The 19,970-nt window shown below is 36.6% G+C and overlaps 2 protein-coding genes across 3 annotated transcripts; both read left to right on the top strand.

Annotated features, from left to right (window-relative positions):
- Nucleotides 1–521: 521 nt before the first annotated feature.
- Nucleotides 522–2,355, top strand: il17c (interleukin 17c). The gene is made up of 3 exons (XM_058751925.1): nucleotides 522–652; nucleotides 777–1,027; nucleotides 1,659–2,355. Exons 1-3 carry the CDS (start codon nucleotides 647–649, stop codon nucleotides 1,900–1,902), a joined length of 501 nt encoding a protein of 166 aa, XP_058607908.1. The 5' UTR covers nucleotides 522–646; the 3' UTR covers nucleotides 1,903–2,355.
- Nucleotides 2,356–2,765: 410 nt separating this feature from the next.
- On the top strand, nucleotides 2,766–19,948 carry tango6 (transport and golgi organization 6 homolog (Drosophila)). Of its 2 annotated transcripts, none has more exons than XM_058751512.1 (18): nucleotides 2,766–2,906; nucleotides 3,335–3,984; nucleotides 4,830–4,946; nucleotides 5,046–5,193; nucleotides 5,905–6,011; nucleotides 6,172–6,334; nucleotides 6,521–6,588; nucleotides 6,701–6,813; nucleotides 6,894–7,070; nucleotides 7,650–7,776; nucleotides 8,120–8,314; nucleotides 8,672–8,806; nucleotides 10,199–10,699; nucleotides 11,683–11,740; nucleotides 13,144–13,302; nucleotides 14,570–14,721; nucleotides 16,521–16,634; nucleotides 19,170–19,948. In XM_058751512.1, the coding sequence occupies exons 1-18, from the start codon at nucleotides 2,849–2,851 to the stop codon at nucleotides 19,344–19,346; spliced, it is 3,219 nt and encodes a 1,072-aa protein (XP_058607495.1). In that variant the 5' UTR covers nucleotides 2,766–2,848; the 3' UTR covers nucleotides 19,347–19,948. The 2 variants fall into 2 exon arrangements, with proteins under 2 accessions (XP_058607495.1, XP_058607494.1); XM_058751511.1 differs by having other exon boundaries at nucleotides 5,902–6,011.
- Nucleotides 19,949–19,970: the final 22 nt, after the last annotated feature.

The raw sequence follows: 19,970 nt of genomic DNA, 5'->3' as shown, positions 1-19,970 counted from the left end.
ATACCTCTTCGTGTTAAATAATGTTGTTAGTTTTTGGCTTAGTGAAATGCAGGGTAAGTTTGGTAAATGTTTTGTGTGAGTGACAGATTTAGGGGTTGTCTTGCAACACTTCTCTTTAATATTAATGGGGCCGTTAACTATGGGGACTTACATCTCCCCTTTCTTATCAAAGAAGACAATGTAAATACTGCGTTTAATGAATGAAATCTTTTACTGATTACTTCAGGATCAGGAAAAAAAATTAATAAAAATGGATTACTGATCATATGAGAGAATAAACTTCCACTTGCCCATGCAGATATCACAGATCCTACCCTGAAGTTTTTCATTTGGCGAAGGGTTTCATTTTACAGACTGATTAATAGTGAAAAGACAAAAAAAAAAAAAGTGAAGTTTTTTTTTTTCCAGGTAGCCTGCAATATAATGCGATTGTGTATGTAGCGCTTCATTTGAAAGAGGAAGTACGGAAGTAAATATTTATTACTATTTCCTCATACGTTCGGATTTTCCCTGATGATGGATCGGCTACAACAGGTATAAATTCGCGTAACCAGTGCAGAAAAAGTATAAAAGTCAGGCCCGACACAACCTGAGCACTAAACTTGAGCATCACTGCGAGTTTTTAATAATAAACCTTGAACAAATTATGTGGGTAAGTAGAAAAAAAAAAGTTTTATGTACGTAGGCTACATATTTTACGAAATAATGGATATCTTAATGTATAATATGGTTTTTGCGCTCTGCTTATTTTGTCTATTTATCTGTTTATTTTGCAGTCTCCGCTGTTTTTTGGAATATGTTTCTTCTTGTTGTCGGAGAGCATCGTGAAAGGAAAGAATCTGGGATGTTTCAGTGAATGTGAACATGGGTTCAGCAAGATTCACAACAAGCTACTTCAGTCTTTGCACCACCCACACAGACACCATCCTCTCCGGCGCGTCCGGCACACGGCGAACTCCTGTGAAGATTTCGTTCGGTCTTCATCTGCAGCGCTCAATGATCGCTCACTGTCCCCCTGGCGGATAAGGTAGATATAGCTCTCGAAATCACGCATTTTAACAATACCATAGAAATCAGAACCCTGCAAAAACCTCAGCAGCAAATTTACCCTACAGCGAGGCATTGCAGATAACGTAATCGAACCGTCCTTCCTATGATCTTAAACATTTATTGATTTAGTTGTTTGGCTATTTTGCAGTAAACTTCAAATATATTTCATTTGATGCTTTAATATAGACCTTCATAAACAGTTTAATATTGTATCGTCGTTTTTGTGCGCTGCGTAGTTGCCTCATAAGAGTTTTATAGCCTACTTCTATTTTTCTCTCATTTTCAAAACCTTTTATATATATATATATATATATTATTTTTTTTTGCTTCAAAAGAAAGTATGTAATGTTGCAGTTAACCCCTGAAGCTGGCTGTGTGTAGCCTATGTTTTTTTATTAGTAAGTTTATTTTGGAAAAAAAATGAAGCGGGAAAAGGCCTTCAGAATCAAGGCTGTCGAAAGCATTATGAGGCATGTTTAGTAGGCTAGTGTTTAAACAATAATACAAAATCATAAAATAAAACGTGTGTAAATGTGATATCTAGGCTATTTAACCAATTTCAGCGACTTGCTACATGAATAATGTACCTTTGTCCCTTGTATTTTCAGAACAGTGGAAAATACAGACATGTATCCCTCCAAATACGAGGAGGCAGAGTGTCTGTGTGATGGATGTATCATTAACGGGGTTGAAAATAGGACCTACAACTCAGTGCCTGTGAAGCAAACTCGCTTATTCCTGAAGAAGGTTCCTTGCCCGTCTGACCCGAAAAAATACTCCTTAGAGTATAAACTTGTGTCAGTGACTGTAGGCTGTACCTGTGCGGTGCCCAATTCAGTTCCTCAGCAGTAAGAGGGGATAATACTATATAGACCAAAATTGTAGAGACGTGTCTCATGTACCATGTCGTGTTTGTTTTAAAATGCAATTTTTGAAAAGGTACTTACATTGTTTGATATGCTTATATTTATAAGCTGAAAGGTTGCATGTGTCACATGGTTTATTTTTTAAGCTTACAAACCAACAATCTTTCTTGAAAGGAAGATGTATTTGTATTACTGTAAAACACTACTTTATTTAGATTTTATTTATTTATATGATAATAACTTATTTACTATTTATTTAACTGTTATTATGCAATTATGCAAATATGTGAACTTTTGATCTTGCGCCTACCTGTCCTTGTTTGAATCGGGTGTGAAATTCAGCTCTGTCAGTGACAGGAATGGTTATATTAAGTCTGTTTCAGTGATAACGATAAAATGTATTTGTATGTTTTTTTCCTCAACTTTGCATTTTGTCCAGATGGTATTATGTTCACGTTGTGTAAAACAAAAATAAAGTCTATGCTGATCTTTACTCATTCATTTGTCCTTATCTGTAAATTCCTCTGTGGGTACATTTCAAATGCACCTGAATGATATTTTACCACAGAATGAATGAATAAATAAATAATAGCATTCTTCTGAATACGGTTTTGCAAAAAATACTAATATGGCCTATTAGTTAAATTAAAGTGTTTATAAATTATGGTAGCATTTGTTTTAGTGCCTTTAAGCAGAAGTATAATAGGCTATAGTATAATAACTAACCTCCTTTGACATTACAGAGATTTCCTTAAAATTTAAAATGTGGATGATAATTGTCGTAAAAATGATTGGCAGTGTAATATATATAGAGAGAGAAAGAAAGAGAGAGATGGGCTTTTAATTTGTCGGACTTTTATTTTGAAAGACTTCTACCGTACCACGTTAAAGCAGTGCGACAAAATATTTGTAGACAACACATTGCAGTGTGAATGAAAATGACCACAGCACTAATAAAGTCTCTCAGTATATTAACGAAACCTATTCGAGGTAAGAAAAAATATATGACAATCGTGGTAAAAAGTGTCAAAGCACAATTTTCTGTGTTGTTGGCTAAAGTCAGTCTAGTGCAGTCTGGCAGAAACATGAACGTTACTCGCAGTCGCATGTTAAGAGAAAAAAAATATTATTAGCTGCTTTCTCATCCTTATGTTATTCCAAAAGTGTATGACTTTCTTTCTTTAGATGTCAGGCAGATATTTAGGTAGGTAAGTAAGACTCGGCTCACTGTTAACTTTTCAGAATATATTATATATTTTCTATAACTTAACAATTGAATGTTGACTGTCATTCTGCCCAACATCTAATATTCTGCTTCACGTAAGAAAGGAAGTCATGCATGTTTGTGTGATATATATGTTTTGCACATTTTTTAAATAGTGATTGCATGCAATGATGGACGCACACTCTTTTTTTAGAGGCTCAATTGAGCGATGTTCAAAGCACACAAACAGCCCTTGTGTCGGCTCTCCAGAGGAACCTGTCAGAGCTTCAGGAGCACATGTCTGGGGGTGAAGTGCTGGAGGAAGCCCGACAACTTCTGGAGGAGGTCAGAAAAGACATCACATGGGTGTGCAGTGATACGGATGACCTAACCTGGAGCTTTGTCCAGCAATGTCTTCTCTTATTGCTCTGCCTGGCACGTCACCTCAACCGCCTCCTGGAAGCCTTTCACCAGAATCCTACTGCACCAAATCCTGCGACCCCTGAAGCAGCTCCACCGCTTCCTCCAGATGTTCTCAGTGTGGCCCAGCAAAAGACACTGGGCACTGTGCTGCAGTTTGTGGTCACACTGGGTCTGTGTCCATATTTAGCTCCTGGTGTAGGGGTGGCCCTGGGGCTGCGCTCAGCTTTCGGGGCAGCAGTGGAGGGGGCAGTCCGACACGATGTGGCCCCTGCAGGGGAACGGCGTTTACTTAACACCACTAATGTGCTTCTGGAGGTGTCTGCACTGTCATCACTAGCAACACCTGTGTTTACACGCCATTTAGGTGACATCATGGCAGCTCTGTGTCAGTTAGCATATCGACCCCAGCGCCCTGAAGGAGATGGTACAAAGAGCAATAAGGTAAAAATACACAAATATTTAATCCTTTTTTTGACCACTTTATCCTATAGTCTCACTTTAGGTCTGGGGTTTCTAAAACCATGGAAAATCTGGATTTATCAGGGAAATTTAAAATTGTTCCAAGACTGGAGAACAGTAATGAAAAATGTTAATTTTAATAGTTTTAGTTAACCCTGAATTAGAAATATATATCAATGAACAACTTATAAAACTTAAAAGAAAGTTAGAAATGTTGACTTGGCAGCTAACTGAAATAAGTTTGTTAAAGTACTAAAATGACTAAAACCCAAAAATATAAATAGTAACTATTTAGCTAAAAACTAAACCAAAAATAAAATAAAACTATCTCAATTCTTTTTGTTAATTGAAATAAAGATTAATATAAAAATACAAATATTAGATGAAAAACTGAAATGGAAATGAGAAATGCTGCATTGGCAACTAATTAAATTAAAGAAATTTAAGTTGAAGTACTAAAATTAATAACTAAAATTATTACAAAACTAAAACTGAAATAAATATAAAGGCTATAGAGAAATAAAATGAGAAAAGGAAACGAACTAAACTTAAAATATAAAAATGAAAGCTAATTCAAAATATAAATAAATACTATAATAGTATATGAATATTACTAAAATAACTTATTATAATAACTAAATTATATTTAGAAAATTATAAAAATATAATTTTAAAAAATCTTATGCTATAAGAATGATAGGAAAACTCATTGGTATGATATCAAAATTCAAAAAGTAGGTTTGCAAATCCTGTAGGTCACTCTTTCATGTTTCATGATGGCCAAAGCTAAATGTTTTAACAATTTCGGCCTTGCTTATCTACCACAGGGGTTAACGGTAGAGGAGCGCAAGTCCTGCAAAGAAGCACTCCACAATCTTCTTGGGAAAGTGTATCAGCCAATCGTCATCAAAGAGCTGCTTGTTCTGCAAGGGGGTCCTAAACAGGTGTGTTTTGCCCACTATCTTCCTGTATTCTTTTCTGATGTGTTAGTGTTTGTGTGACTTGATGGAGGCATGTCATGTGTAATCTGTGATTTGCTGTAGGCATCATCAGGTTCCAGAGGTGGAGGCAAGGCTCTAACTCAAGCTCCCGCGTGGATGAGACGACTGTGCGGACAGTTGCTTTCTGACAGGTTAATGCAACCACAAGGCGTCCAGGCAGTGGTGAGGGCCATCCTAGAGGGGACCGGAGGTAAGGCTGAATTGAAGAGATCAGATGGCAAATAAGTTTTTAGTAAATTTCAGGAATTTTTTTGTTTGCTTTATTTGCTATTATTAATTTAAATGATTAATAAGAACATTATGCCAGCCATTTATTTTGTTACTGACCTCAAAACTTGTTTCTACACTCGTTCAGTGATGCAACCCAAATATAGTATATTTACTAAAAAATGGTTAAAAATAATAAATTTTTTAAAACATTTAAAATGTCTATAAATACACTTTTATTTACTTTTTTAATCATTTATGACTGTTACACATAATTGGTAATCTATTTGTCCTTTATACCTTATGCATGATTATAAATACATTTGCAAATACATTGCCACCGGTGTTCCTGCTCTCATTTTTTTGTTGTCCACAAATTTTAATGAAATGCAATATCCTGGAACTGTGTCCTGTCTCTTCCGACAATTACCTCCAGGGTAGATGCCTGGGTTAGAATGGATAGACCTAAAAATAGGAGACATGGCAATGAGTGTGTTTTGCATATTCTGTAAACAGCACAGTGTCAGCAGATTCAGCCAAGTTATGGAATCATAATTTTTTGAATGGTGGTGGAAAACATGTATATTTTCATCCAGTACATGACTAAAAATTCCCAATGTGTTTCCAGTGGATTTATCATGTGATTTGATGTGGTTTTCTTTTTTTGCCCGTGTTTCACATTTCTGACCAGCAGGTGGCGACTCTGACTGGAGGAAATGTGATGCTGTGGCCAAGATCCTTGCCGCCTGTCCTCAACAGTCCCTCTCTGCTGAGAGTTATTACAGTCAAGTGTGTCCACAGGTAGTGCATTATTGCCATAAAAGTGATTTAAAGTTTTGTTTGGTTTGCAAAACATAGTAATAGTCATATAATAACAATGTATTGTTATCAGTTTCCTAAAAATCTATGCAGATCGTCTAAGATTGACTCTAATTATGGTATGTAACGTCACTGGATTTAGGTTGTTGAGCTTCTGCATTTTAAAGACAAGCTGACTGCACAGCAGTTCCAGAGAGTGGCCACCAGGGCGGCACTCATCATGGTCCAAGATCGGCCTGAATTTGCACGGCGATTCCTGCTCTTTCCTCTTCTCTCCCCTCTTCACCACTGTGCAGAGGGAACTGGTTAGTATTTGTGTTAGGAGACTGGTTAAGCATTCTTTAGTGGCTGATTGATATAGGTTGTTGTGTTCTGACTGAGTGATAAAGCTGCATCAAGTTGCTAATGTTTGTCTCAGTACACAGGCCTAAAATAAATGCAAAGCATGTAGTCTTTTGAGCACTATAAAATTAACTGATAAGCTTTTGCAGGAGATGACCTATCCCAGGATGTAGTGCAGGAGTGGGAGCTGACTCGCTGTATTGAGGATGTATATAAAGTAAGCAAAGCATTCTGTATTGCTTAAGTACGATATCATCAATTATATTAAGTAAAAACAATGAAACTGCAATATCATCATTTACATAAGAGTGGTGTTTCATTCTGGTCAGATTTGTGTGGTGGGTAACAGTCCATCAGAAGTGCTGCTGAAAGCTCTAGCAGATGTCATCTCAACACTGTTCAGTCTCTTTTGCTTCACCAAACAGAATGTATCTCATTTACGGTCAGTGCGCATTCTGAATTTATGGCTGAAGTATTTATAAAACATTATATGTTTGGACTAAAAGTGGTTGTTCCTTATAGCACATCATGTCAGGAGATCCTGATATGGTTTCTGTCTCACTCAGAGCACTCGATTGCTCTTTCGCAGCTGAAACGTCTGTGTGGACTGCTGGGAGAAGTGAGTGGAGTCAGACACAGCTTTCAGTTCTCGCCTGGCAGTGAAGGAGGGGCCAGACTTACAGTCAGAGAACCTATCAGGTATTATTAACTGAGAATCCAACAACAATTATGTACTGTTTTGTGGAGAATTGTAATATATGAGTCAGGCTACCTCGATTAGCTAGATGCCTCTTTTGTTAACTCCAAAATAAACAGAGAGCTTTGAAACGAACAATGCATGTTTTTAAATGCTTAGTGATGAATTTGGATTTCAGTAACTTTGTGTGCATCTTATTTGCTTTCTTTAAATTAAGCATGAATTATAGGATATCAGTAAAAATTCAACCATCAGCTACCCTGAATTACCCTTTCCAAAATGTGGGCTTAGCAAGTTTTTAAAACTTCTGTAATATGCATAATTCTTTCATGCACCAGATCAGCATATTAGAATATTTTCTGAAGGAATTTGTGACACTGAAGACTGGAGTATTGAAAATACAGCTTTGCCATCACAGAAATAAATTATATTTTCAAATATAATTCACAATATTTTTATTGTATTTTTGATTAAATAAATGCTGCGTTGATGAGCATAAGAAAGCTTTGAATGGCAGTGTATGTAGCAAAGCTTATCAAATCATTATCATTACCTGTCTCTCTTTCTGTGCGTCTTGGCAGTGATGAAGAAGACGCCCTGTATGAGAAGGTCTCTGGTGAGCAGTGGAGAGTGCAGTGTCTGGTGCAGTTATTTGGAGAGATGAAGGACAGTGACCTGCCTGGAGAGTTTTTTCTACTGCTGCTGCAGGTGCTGACCCCTTGGTTTCCAATGTAGCTCAACATTTGTAACTGCTGCTCCAAACTATAACACATTAGACAAACTAAAGCTGTTTTTTATGACTCTAAAGCAAAAATTGGGGCTTCAAGAATGCCTCAAAATGTAGACATTTTCTAGGAAACAGTATCTGCTTCCTTAAAGATTTGGAATTTTCATTTTCAGAGTTCTCTAAATAAACTGACTTTTGTGGATGCTGTGAAAGTGGTTTGAATTTGAAAGTGGATGCTGAGATCACCAGATATTTTTTTTAGCATGCTACACTGTGGTGAAACCTCATTCAACATCTGATATGCCTGTTTCGTGCTGTTTCTAGGATTTAACTGCTGTGGCTGCTGAGCAGGAGGAGGTTGAGCAGGAAGTGGACACCTCACCTATGACCCTGCTGGAGTTAGAGCAGCACCTGCTGGGGCGTGTGAGTGGACATGGACAGAGACTGGCTCTACTGCAGGTGTTGGCCATCATGTGTGAAGGTCTTCCATACACACAGCTGCTCCGCAAGCCCACTCAGGTGTGATATAGAAGAGATTGTGCAAACAATGTTATTTAAGCATATGAAACGATTCCCTCTCTTCTCTTCCTTTTAAAATCTTTTAAGCTGTTTTATCATTTTGTTTTTTCTTATTCGATTGAGGTTTTAATGGGGGAAACATGGGCCATCTAAAAATAGAGCACATGATTTCCTGGCCAGATCTGTTCCACTTAACTCACAACAATGAATATCTTCGCTGAGGGTTATTTAGGACACCAGTATGAGACTCTCTTGGCACAGTTTTGCTATTTCATCAGTTGTGCTACTTTATGTAGTGATACTAAGAGAAGGTGTGACATTTATATGCCAGCAATACATTGCTCTTTCTGCATACAGGTGGTTGGGTTCATAGTATCCATGCTGCAGAGGGCATGTGTTAGTCTGGAGCGTGGCACTGACAGCCCAGTCGAGAGTCAGACTCTCAGTATGGGAATGGGGCTTGTGGCCACTCTACTTTCTGGAGCTGCTGAGGTAGTGTATTATTATACATTTTGCTGCTGCCCTTTGCTTACTCTACTGTGAGAATTTTCCTAGAAAAAAGCAGTTTGCTGCATTTTTGAAGAGCTGACATCTTGCAGTTTAATTCTGCATTTGTGACCCCGGACCACAAAACCAGTCTTAAGTTGCTGGGGTTTGTAGCAATAGCCAAAAATACACCGTATGGGTCAAAATTATTAGTATATTAAGTAAAGATCATATTCCATGAAGATATTGTGTAAATTTACTACTGTAAATATATCAAAACATCATTTTTGATTAGTAATATGCATTGCTAAGAATTCATTTGGACAACTTTAAAGGCGATTTTCTCAATATTTAAATTTTTTTGCTCCCTCAGATTCCAGATTTTCAAATAGTTGTATCTCAGCCAAATATTGTCCGATCCTAACAAAACATACATCGATGGAAAGCTTATTTGTTCAGCTTTCAGATGATGTATGAATCTCAATTTCGAAAAAATTGGCACTTAAGACTGGTTTTGTGGTCCAGGGTCACATTTAGTCCAGCAGTGTTGCATGCTACACTTAGTCAGAAACTATTGTTAACAAAAAGGTTCTATTTTTGTGTAGTTATTACATATGTAATTTTTATGACTGCATATTAATTGAGTAATTTCATTTGAAAAATGTGAAAATTTGTTTGTCGCACCACAACATTTATTTATTTATTTTTTAAAGAACTGCATAAAATTCGAAAGGTAATTCAAATGGTGAAAAATGTAAAAGAAACACCATACTACTCTATACTTGTAATTATATACTTTATATAGAGTTAATTTGGTGTGATTAATTATTTGAAAAATGCAAAAAAGGCAAAATAATAAATAAATTAAAAATATAATAATAATAATAATAATAATAATAACGATGTTGAATAATATTCATTTGGAGAGGTACCTAGCAACATTGATGTCATAATTAGTAATTAACGAATCGGCATATTATTAAATGAATCTGGTTTAAAAATTGCAATAAATTGACAGTCCAAATTTATGCGCAAATTTCAAACTGAAATCTTGATTTTAAAAATCTTGAAAAAATGGACCCTCTAACACTAGCATTCTCTATTCTTTTCCAATTCTATCTACTTGTTTTCTTTTTATTTATTAAAAATAAATTAATTAATTAATAAAAAAACCTTGCTACGTGTACTGCGTTAGACTAACCAAGACTTGTCATACTAGCATTTACATATTATTGCTCTTTTGTTGGTTTCGATTGCTTCTATTGTCCTCATTTGTAAGTCACTTTGAATAAAAACATCTGCTAAATGACTAAATGTAAATGATGTTGGAAAAAAATGTTTGTGGACCTTTTATGTATTATTTATTACCAATTTGTACCTGTGTATATCTTCTTTCAGCTCACTGCAGATGATTATTTGTCAATGGGTGAACTGTTGCCCCAACTTGAACAGATTTCCCAGCAGCATCCAGAGCCAGTCATCCAGGAGCTGGCGTCTGATCTGAAAGCCACTATTGCCACACATGGAGCTTATCGCCCTAAAATTGTCCCCAAAACAGCCACCCAGCACAGTCCTGCTCAACCTGCGGGCCACAGTTCAAACTCCCAACCAGCTTGTACACAGTCATCTAGAGTTCTTTCCAGACAACAGGACCACTCACAACCAGTCTCACATCCCAAACATACAACAGACTCTGGTGTAACACCTAAAGTTAAGACAACTGGAGGAATACCCAATTATGGTATTTCTGAACCCTCATCCAGTAAAGCTTTCTCTGAGTGCCTGCTGGAGGCCTGTGACCCGGATGTGCCCACTCGAGCTGTAGCTCTGCGTTCACTGACCCGCTCTGTTAGAGATGGAGACAAAGAGGCATTGCAGAACAAGGACAAACTACTAACAGTAAGTGAGACAGTGTGTATATATATATATATATATAAAACACATATATTCACATTTTCCTGTGACCACACATTTCTATAAATATATAAAATTTATTTATTCCTGTTTACCATTTCCAGTTCATCTATTACCGTTTATTCTAAATGGCTGGTGAATTTTCTTTGCATTTAGTTTATAAAAAATATTTCCTCCTTAGTGTTTTTTTGGGTCATTTTGAGTTCTAGAGTTGTGCTTTGATGCCAGTGATCATTATAGTATCTGATAAACACTTATTCTCCCAGTATGCATTATTCTCTCTGATGCTAAAAGCCAGGTGTCACGTACACATCTCTCTTGGGGTATGCGTAGACTTTTCCCTGGGTGACACTGTTTATATGGGCCAGTGATTTTCAATGTTCCTCTTTCTCCTGTGTGCTGTTTCTGAGGGTGGGTGAGGGTCTAGACCATGTTTTATAAATGAGGTGGGATGTTTGGTGTGTAAAACCTCTAGCTTGAGGGCGCCTGAAGACTCCCATGGGATCTAGTTATGATGAGTGGCTTTGCAGTGTCTCATCTAATATTCTCTGTAATAAGAGCCTCTTCTGTGTCCATTGCTTCATAAATACAAGCAATTCACACATAAGCACGGACACAGGCATCACAACTGTGACAACACCCAGTAATCCAGTAATATATGTGTACCTCCGGGAAGTCGATTAAGTTTTTTTTCCCTTCCCTTTTGATGCATTCATTATGTTTTGGAAATTTATTTGAGTTATTCTTTAATTCTCTCTCAAGTCATACCACTTTACCTCACGTGAACTCATTTAAATCTCTTAAATCCGCAGGCCATAGACATGTTTTAATTTGCATTACTGTAAACGTGCTGAGAGCCGAGCTAATGGCTCCTTGAAAAACTGTCAGCGATAATTAGACGAAGGAATTAATTAACTCTGCCCTAATTCTTTACTCAGCTTTCACTGAATTATTTCAATGTGTTGCAGCTCTTTCTAGAAAACCTGGAACATGAAGACTCCTTTGTGTATCTGTCTGCCATTCAAGGTAATTCATTGATTAGTTTAAGAAAGAAATCAACCTGAATTCCTTAGAAATTCAACAAAATATGACAATCACACCTGCATTTGCCAAAAATTTTTTTACATGTCTATTGATGTTTTTTAGAAATTAATATCAAAATTTGATTTATTTGTAGCTGTGATGGTACATAATAGAACAGCTTGGTTTTGAGTGGTTGAATGACTTTTGTAAATGGAGGCGTAAAGCACAGACATTACATTGACCTGATTTACTTTGCCAACAGAACTCACTGTCAGCTTTACCTCGGCACATTATAATATGTGTTCAGCTCCCACGTTACTCGTTCTTAAGGAATACAGACATTCGGTTAAACCTTTCACTTGTTAAATGACCAGACCTTTGCTTTGCCATAATAAATAGAAAACGCATCCATTTCCTGAGCTCATCAATGTAGTCATTATGGTAGTTCTTATGTTTTATCTGTTAAATCTGAATAGAATTTAATACATACTAAATAACTAATAAAACAATTATTTATATATATATATATATATATATATATATATATATATATATATATATATATACTACCATTATTTTTTGGATATACATTACATTGATCAAAATTGACAAAAGGTTTATGTTGTTACAAAACATTCTATTTCAAATATATGTGGTTCTTTTGAAGGTTCTGTTCATTAAATAATCCTGATAAAATGTATCATGGTTTACACAAATATATTAAGAACATGTTTTTAATATTGATAATAAAAAGACATGTTTGTTGAGCAGAAAATCGGCATATTAGAATGATTTCTGAAGGATCATGTGACACTGGAGTAATGGCTGCTGACTTTAGCTTTGCCATCACAGGAATAAATTATATTTTAAAATATATTAATATAAAACGGTTATTTGTAATTGTAATATTTCATAATATTGCTGTTTTTGCCGTGTTGTGATTAGTTAAATGCAGCCTTAGTGAACATAAGAGACTTCTTTTAAAAATATAAAAAATTCTTCCTCAGACTTTTGAACAATAGCGTATATTGATCAGCAGTTGTGGAGGATTTTCTTTGTATATGTGTCTTTCTCAGAAATTACTGGATCAATCTCAGGTTATTTTAAGAACAGCCTTGGGATTTACAAGAATATTGTTTCTGGGCCAGCAAACAGATTTAGAGTGATCTATTTTGGGTTGATTAGCTAAACCAGCTGTGTTTGGAACCAATATGATTGCACCTCTTGTCCATAAATAGTCATACAGGACCATCTCGACCCTTTTTATCCCTATTGAGGAATAGCTGAGTTAAGGTTTTAATGCTCTGGCAGGCAGCCTGTTGTGGTTTTTATTCATCCAGTCTTAAAGAGGATCTGTCAGACGTTCAGTCTTTTTTCTAAGCTGTTGTTTCGTTTTTCTGTTTCAGGGTTGGCAGTGTTGGCTGACTCTTTTCCTGAACAGATTCTGCAGAGACTGCTGGGAGAGTATCAGACCGGGGCGACTGTCGGTTCCCCCAAAAGGGAGCGCTCCCTAGAGACACGCCTCAAAGTGGGCGAGGTTTTAATGAGAGCCAGCAGGGCCATGGGTGAGCACAGTCACTGTCTGTCTGTAGTCTTTCTTTCTTTCTGTATTTCTTTCAAAACACTTTCTTTTAATAAACATGCTCCATTTCAGGACCTGTTTGTCAGATCTGGGCAGTGCCGTATCCTCAACACAAGTGTGTGGTTATTCATTGTGTCTCGAGATCATTCAGTCTGGGTCTGAGACATGTCGTCTTGGCCCGGCTCCTTAACGCTAACAGACCGAGCTCTGAAAAAGCCCAACAGCTGCTACAGTCCGCTGAAACCGCACAATGAATCTCACAGCTCTGTCACATTCATAGCGCCTTCACACACAGCAGGGGGCATCACACACTTCACTCGCACACTTGAGCTCAATTTACATTTTCAGCCCATGAGTATTATCTAATGGGACACTGATTTCCTGATTTTCCTCTGAAATCCTTATTTTTGTAATAACTAAATATCTAACCACAACATACTGTTTCAAAATGTACACATCCAGTCCGTAATTTAAAAAATCCTTTTCCTGCAGAAGTGTACCTCTGGTTTCTAATTAAACCTGTCACTTAATAAGGGGCTTGGACAGATGGCCTCAGTTAACAAGAAGCACAGGATCAAAGAAGTGTATGGTACACTTTTTCTTGCCGCTTTCTTTTTCCTCCCCTCAGACACTTTATTTTTTTTCTCGTAGATCCCCAGCCCACAATAGCCATTAAAGCTCTTTTAATCTGTTTAGAGGATTGGTCAGCTGAAGAAGTGGACATTCATGTCTGAATAGGGTCCTGGCACATGGGTTCTGGAAGGTTTTGTAATATCTCAAACAGAGCCAGAAAAATCAGCTGTGGATAGCAAGACCCTCTGGACCCACCTGGCAGCCATTTTAATTGCTTTTGTCTTGTTTTATCCTTATTAATTTCCTATAAAGAATGCTAATTCCTCTTACACTAATACCTAATAGTGTGAGGAGGAGGCCTTTTTTTTTTTTTTTTTATCGGAGTCCTTTTCATATAAGCCAAAAAATCCCAGTTTAGTGACTTTGCTCATGCTGTAGGAACGTGCTTTGGACTTTCTCAGACTTTCACACTGAAATGAAGAGATTGGAAGAGGAGTGGCGACTTCAGCTTTGTGTTTGTGTGTGTGTGTTTGATGTGTGTTCAGACTGGAGCTCTCATCCAGTGCACTGTATGTGTGGTATTAGAAAGAATTTGTTTATTTTTTATTATTTAAAGACTGTATGTATTTATATATTGGTAGAAATAAAAAAACAAAAACTTGTCATTAATCTTTTAGGTGATCTTGCTCCACACTATGGCCGCCCTCTGATTGGTGTGTTTCTGAGCGGCACACGAGACGAGGACAGTAGTGTGCGTGCCAGCAGCCTCTCTAATTTGGGTGAACTCTGTCAACTTCTCAACTTTTCCCTCGGACCACTGGCGCAAGAGGTAGTCCCACTCTAGAATTCAAAACCTAATAGTCAAGACAAAGAGTCAAGCTGATGAAAAGCTGATTCTGTGTGTCATTTAGTCTGTAATTAGTTCTTTTTAAGCAGACCCCCAAGGCTGCTTCTAGTCTGATGTCATCGTTCTCTTTACTCTGCACAGCTGTGTGTGTGTGTACACATGTACGTCTCTCTACACATGATTACCACGTCTAGTGCTGAGATCAGGATTTCTGCTAGTGCAGCTGGGTGATAGATGGATGAACCTGAACTGCATCAATTTCACTGATTTGCTCTTTAAAATCAATTTCTTGACTACAAATCTTAATGTAGCAAACGATTACGCATGCTCTAATTTAAAAAAGCACTGTAAATGAAAATGTCCCATTTTTAGAATCTTTACAATTCAAGATGATCACATTTTATTTTTAGAATTTGCAATTTTAAACTGAAAGCGGTGACAATATTTGCATACTGAATTATGTTTGGTTTTCTTTCTTGAATTCATTTGCATTCTAAATTGTGATTGTGATTTTTAAATAGTGACTTAATTTAAAGCCGCCTGTAAAAGTGGCACAGAATGTGTTGATTATGCGTTGTTGATTTTTACACAGCCAACAGAAAAGCGGAAGAAAAATAATGCTTTTCGTTCATTCTTAAAGGGATATAGTTCACCCAAAAATGAAAAGTCATTAATTACTCACCCTCATGTCGTTCTAAACCCGTAAGACCTTTGTTCATCTTTGGAACACAAATTAAGATATTTTTGATGAAATCCGAGAGCTTTCTGACTCTGGATAGACAGCAACAAACTACCACATTCAAGGCCCAGAAAGGTAGTAAGGACATCATTAAATAGTCTATGTGACATCAGTGGTTCAGCCTTAATTTTATGAAGCTACAAGAATACTTTTGTGTGCAAATGTAACAAAAATAACGACTTTATTCACAAAGCGATTCAAAAAATCTCTTAATTTGTGTTCCGAAGATAAATGAAGGTCTTTACGGGTTTGGAATGACATGAGGGTGAGTAATTAATGACAGAATTTTCATTTTTGGGTGAACTATCTTTTTAAAATCTCAAGATTGGTATTTTTACTCTTTTTTTTTTTTTTTTCAGTGGCTGATGCAAATGTGTTTGTGTAGCATTTGTACAGTTCATGATTCAAATGACTTGTGAGCTGGTTAATTTGTTAAATAATTTGTGAAATATACCCAAATAGATCAGAATTTAATCAAATTGATTTGAGAACTTGTGAATCAAGAATCAAATCAATCTGTATGGATACCCAGCCCTAAAGTACAATGCAACTATTTTTATGCAGTAAATCATAAAAGCTTATCTGAGACTTTTAACATTATACTTTTGCTGCCTTGCAAGCATTGATATTTCCTTTAGGAAATGCAGATCTAGTATTCTTTAAAACTTGTGCCAATATATGAAATGTTTGACTGCTTTGCACAGTTGGAAAGCAGTTTGTTTATTTTTTCAGAGCTTGTACATACGGTTGTTGAGAAAATCTACTGTAAGCGGCTGAGCTGCAGCAGTGGTCTAGAGATCTTCATGAATAAGCATCTCTGTCAGTGTGACTAACTGGGCTGCTTATTCATGAAAGAGCCCGTCTGCAACAGGCTGTTCTCCACCGTCTTGATGATTAGCCTTCTGCAAACCCGTGTGCATGTGTTTAGACCTCAATCGACCCTCTGCATTGACATTAAGATCAACTAGTACAGCATTGCAGATCTTTGCGGCCTGTGTACGTCCTTTGTATTTGACCTCTGTTTGTGTGCTGGTTCCTGCAGCTGAGCACGTGTCTCACCGCCCTGATAAAGACGGACAAAGAAGCAGAGGTTCGAAGAGCTGCGGTCCACGTCATTACTCTTGTTCTTAGGGGCCTTAGTGATAAAACCACTCAGGTGAGTGTATTTGTGATCAGTTAATCATGAAATTTTGTGATTTGTGCAGTTGCTAGTATTAAAGGAATATAAAAGGCTTTTTGTATGCATATATTTTTTAAGTACAAGAACATTGAAAAAAGTTGGAAGGTAGTGTAACTTTACTCATGCTAATTACACCTGTGTAATTATGTAATTTATTTAACATTTATTTGGGTTCTGTATGATTGCTTTATTGATTTTCTTTCTTTTTTTTTATTAAATTAAAAAAAAAAACAGACAACATATTCAACAACATGTTTTTAACTTGGAATATTCCTTTAAAGGTGTAAAATCCCATCTCTGAGTTCAAATCATTAATGTGCAAAGACATCCACTTTTTTCAGAATAATTCTGAAAACAGAAAGACATTCTTTGAGTTTACAGAATATGTCTTGTTTGTGAGGTTATAGAGTAGGTTGTTAGGTCTGTCGATCTGGTGTCATCAGATCAACACGTGTTTAGTGGGAGGAATTCTTCCAGCATCTGGACTGATGAACAGCAGCTGTAATTTTCTGCTCTCTTATTTAGAGGTCACCTGCTGTAAGACAACCAATGCTCTGTCTAATCATTACTATCAGCAGACACCCTTGTTCCCACGGCCCTGATCACTTTCCCAAAGATGGCTTTCATTTTGGATAATAGCTCCTACAGGTCATTTGGTACATGATGAGTAAAATGAATACATCTAAGCCATAGGAATTTTATTTATTTTTTTACTTTTTTCAGAAGAAAAGGTTGTCCTTGGTCATACAAAAATTGTCCCTGCTATGTAAGAGTGTTGTTGCAAAGACGTAGTTGAAAAGTATTGATGTCCATAACATGAACTGTTCAGGATGAGGTAATAAAATTGAACTTGCAGGGTTAGAAGTTTGCTTTGAACCCTTTTATAAAGTATTATGTATCACAAGTTTAGAGTTAGAGCTGTAACTGTATTAACCAATCAGAGCTGTGTAACCGTACTTGGAGTCTCTGATCCATTGGACTATTAGCAACCATCTTTAACAGATGTTTAGCCTGTTGTAAGATCATATAAATCACACCACTGACTGACTTCAACGTTTTATTGATGATAAATGTTTTTGTTTTTTGATGTTGTCAGCAGACTTGGCAGTTAATTGCCATTCAAACTTTACAGACTACAGTTCTGTTCTTCCATAATGCAGTGTGATAATCATATTCTAGTTAACTTATTTAAATATATTTTGTGTAGTGTAATGAGGTATGAATCACAAGAATGCCATAGGAGATATGAAAGGGAGATATTTGATCTTTGATACCGCTTATGTTAAACATAATTTTCCTCTAATGGAATGATTTTAAACCTTGATAATTTTATCCAAGTTGTCAGATTTGTCCAGCTTTATTATTGTTTGAGAAAATTAAAACTAACTCTAAATGAACCCAAATAAATAATAAGTAAACAATTACTTACTTTAAATAATTACATTTTAACAAAGTCAAAACAAAACAAAAAAATATAATACAAATAATACAATTAAATTCAGAAAATATATATGTATTTTTCAAATTGTTTTATAAAAAAAATATATTTTTTTTTAAAAGTAGCAACGCTTCGGTCCAAGACCTTCATCAGGCAAACGTTTAAAAAAAAAAAAACTGTGTGCAGATCTTTTTTTCCATTTTTTTTTTTTTTTTTGATGATACCCCTTGATCTTGCACCTGGCCAAGATATTTTCGGATATGCGTACTTTTACCCTTATTTTAAATTTTGTTTTATACAAAATTATATGTTTTATTTTTTTTGCAATAACATTCCTCTAGATAAGTATTTATTGAATTTAGTTGGTAGGTTGACACACAAAATGTGTCAGGCTGCTAAATCTTCATCTACTTTGCCCTTTTACTACTTGACTTTGCAGCGCATGAAATTTTTTGGGGGGTTTCTCCACATAAAACGCATCTTAAACTCCCACTATGCACACACATGAACTGATCCCAGTGACCTCAGAGCCGACTGAACTGGTCACTGCTGCTGCAAATGACCTTTTGATACTTTTGAGACCCTGATTTACAGCTCCATTGTCCACCCTAGTTAGTACCCTGAGTCTTGAAATATTTGCACATGCACTTTATAGGACAGGATTTACCAGACAGGCTCAGGCGGTTGTGTCCCTTGCATGCACCTTGGCATTGGCCTGGGTGCAAAGTCATATTGGTCATCACCGTCTGTTGGGTTTCCCAGGATGCAGCTTCACAAAGGTCCTTCTGGTATGAGGAACGGTTATTACTTGGTACAGCTGTTGCAGTAAGTAATGAGATGGCTCGTCCAGGTAAACCATAAGTCACAACGCCTGGTGTCCTTTTAGTGTGAAGTTAAAACAGCTGACTGCTCACAAAAGCACTCTCCTGCTGTGAAGAATAAGGTCAAGAGACCATCTGCCTCATGAGACACATACTGTACTTCTTCGTTTGTTCTTTTTCCCACATTGAGTTGTACAGTAAAACAGTACATCTGCTTACTAAGTGTTTTTCTCTCCCCTTCTGCTTTTTCAGGTTCTTGAGGATGTTTTATTGGAGCTGTATCGGGCTCTGAAGAGGGTGGTGCGGTCGGATCCAGATGAGGTGGCCGTACTCCACGCTCAACTTGCTCTGGAGGAGCTGGATGATGTCATGAAGAGGTTCATCTTCCCTCAGCAGAAACTTGAGAAAAAGATTGTGGTACTTCCTTGAAAGCGCTCGAGGACTTACATAGCCTTGTTATAGACAGAGGATTTTGTCTTGGATTTCCACCATCCATTAAATTTATACTAGTAGTAATTCAAAGATTTATACATTTCAGGGTTTTTCTTTCTTATAATCATTTTTCACAGCTATATTTTTATACCCAAGCCAAAAAAAACTGTCTTAGCATTGATAAACTAGCATTGTGGCTTTTGTTATGTGGTACACTGAGGTTAGAGGGCACCACAAGCTATATATCTGTGTAAAGAGCTCTGCGCTTGCTGGTTTTCTCTCTATACTGCACTGGTGATAAAATGCCTGTTTGCTTTTTATCGAATGTTTGTGGAACATATAAAGATGGCTAGGTCATGACATCATTGTGAGATACGACAGGGCAATTAGTCATTCTCCTAAATTTTCCCCCTCTGCACAATACTGAAACTTTTTGTTTTGTTAACCGTCTCTATGGCTGCCTGACCTCTTGGGTCTGCACCAAAGCAGAGCTGGTTAAATACCATATAAATACAAATTTTAGCATTTATGCTAACTCAAAATGTTTGTTTGGTCATGAGGTGCCTCTGGAATAAAATAAAAGTGCTTATTTTTCCAAATATTGTCTAATGTGTTTATATT

The sequence above is a fragment of the Onychostoma macrolepis genome, chromosome 18, assembly GCF_012432095.1.
Source record: "Onychostoma macrolepis isolate SWU-2019 chromosome 18, ASM1243209v1, whole genome shotgun sequence".
Taxonomy (NCBI): domain Eukaryota; kingdom Metazoa; phylum Chordata; class Actinopteri; order Cypriniformes; family Cyprinidae; genus Onychostoma; species Onychostoma macrolepis.
Note: the sequence above shows the minus strand (reverse complement) of the source record. Positions and strands in the feature narration are given on the sequence as shown.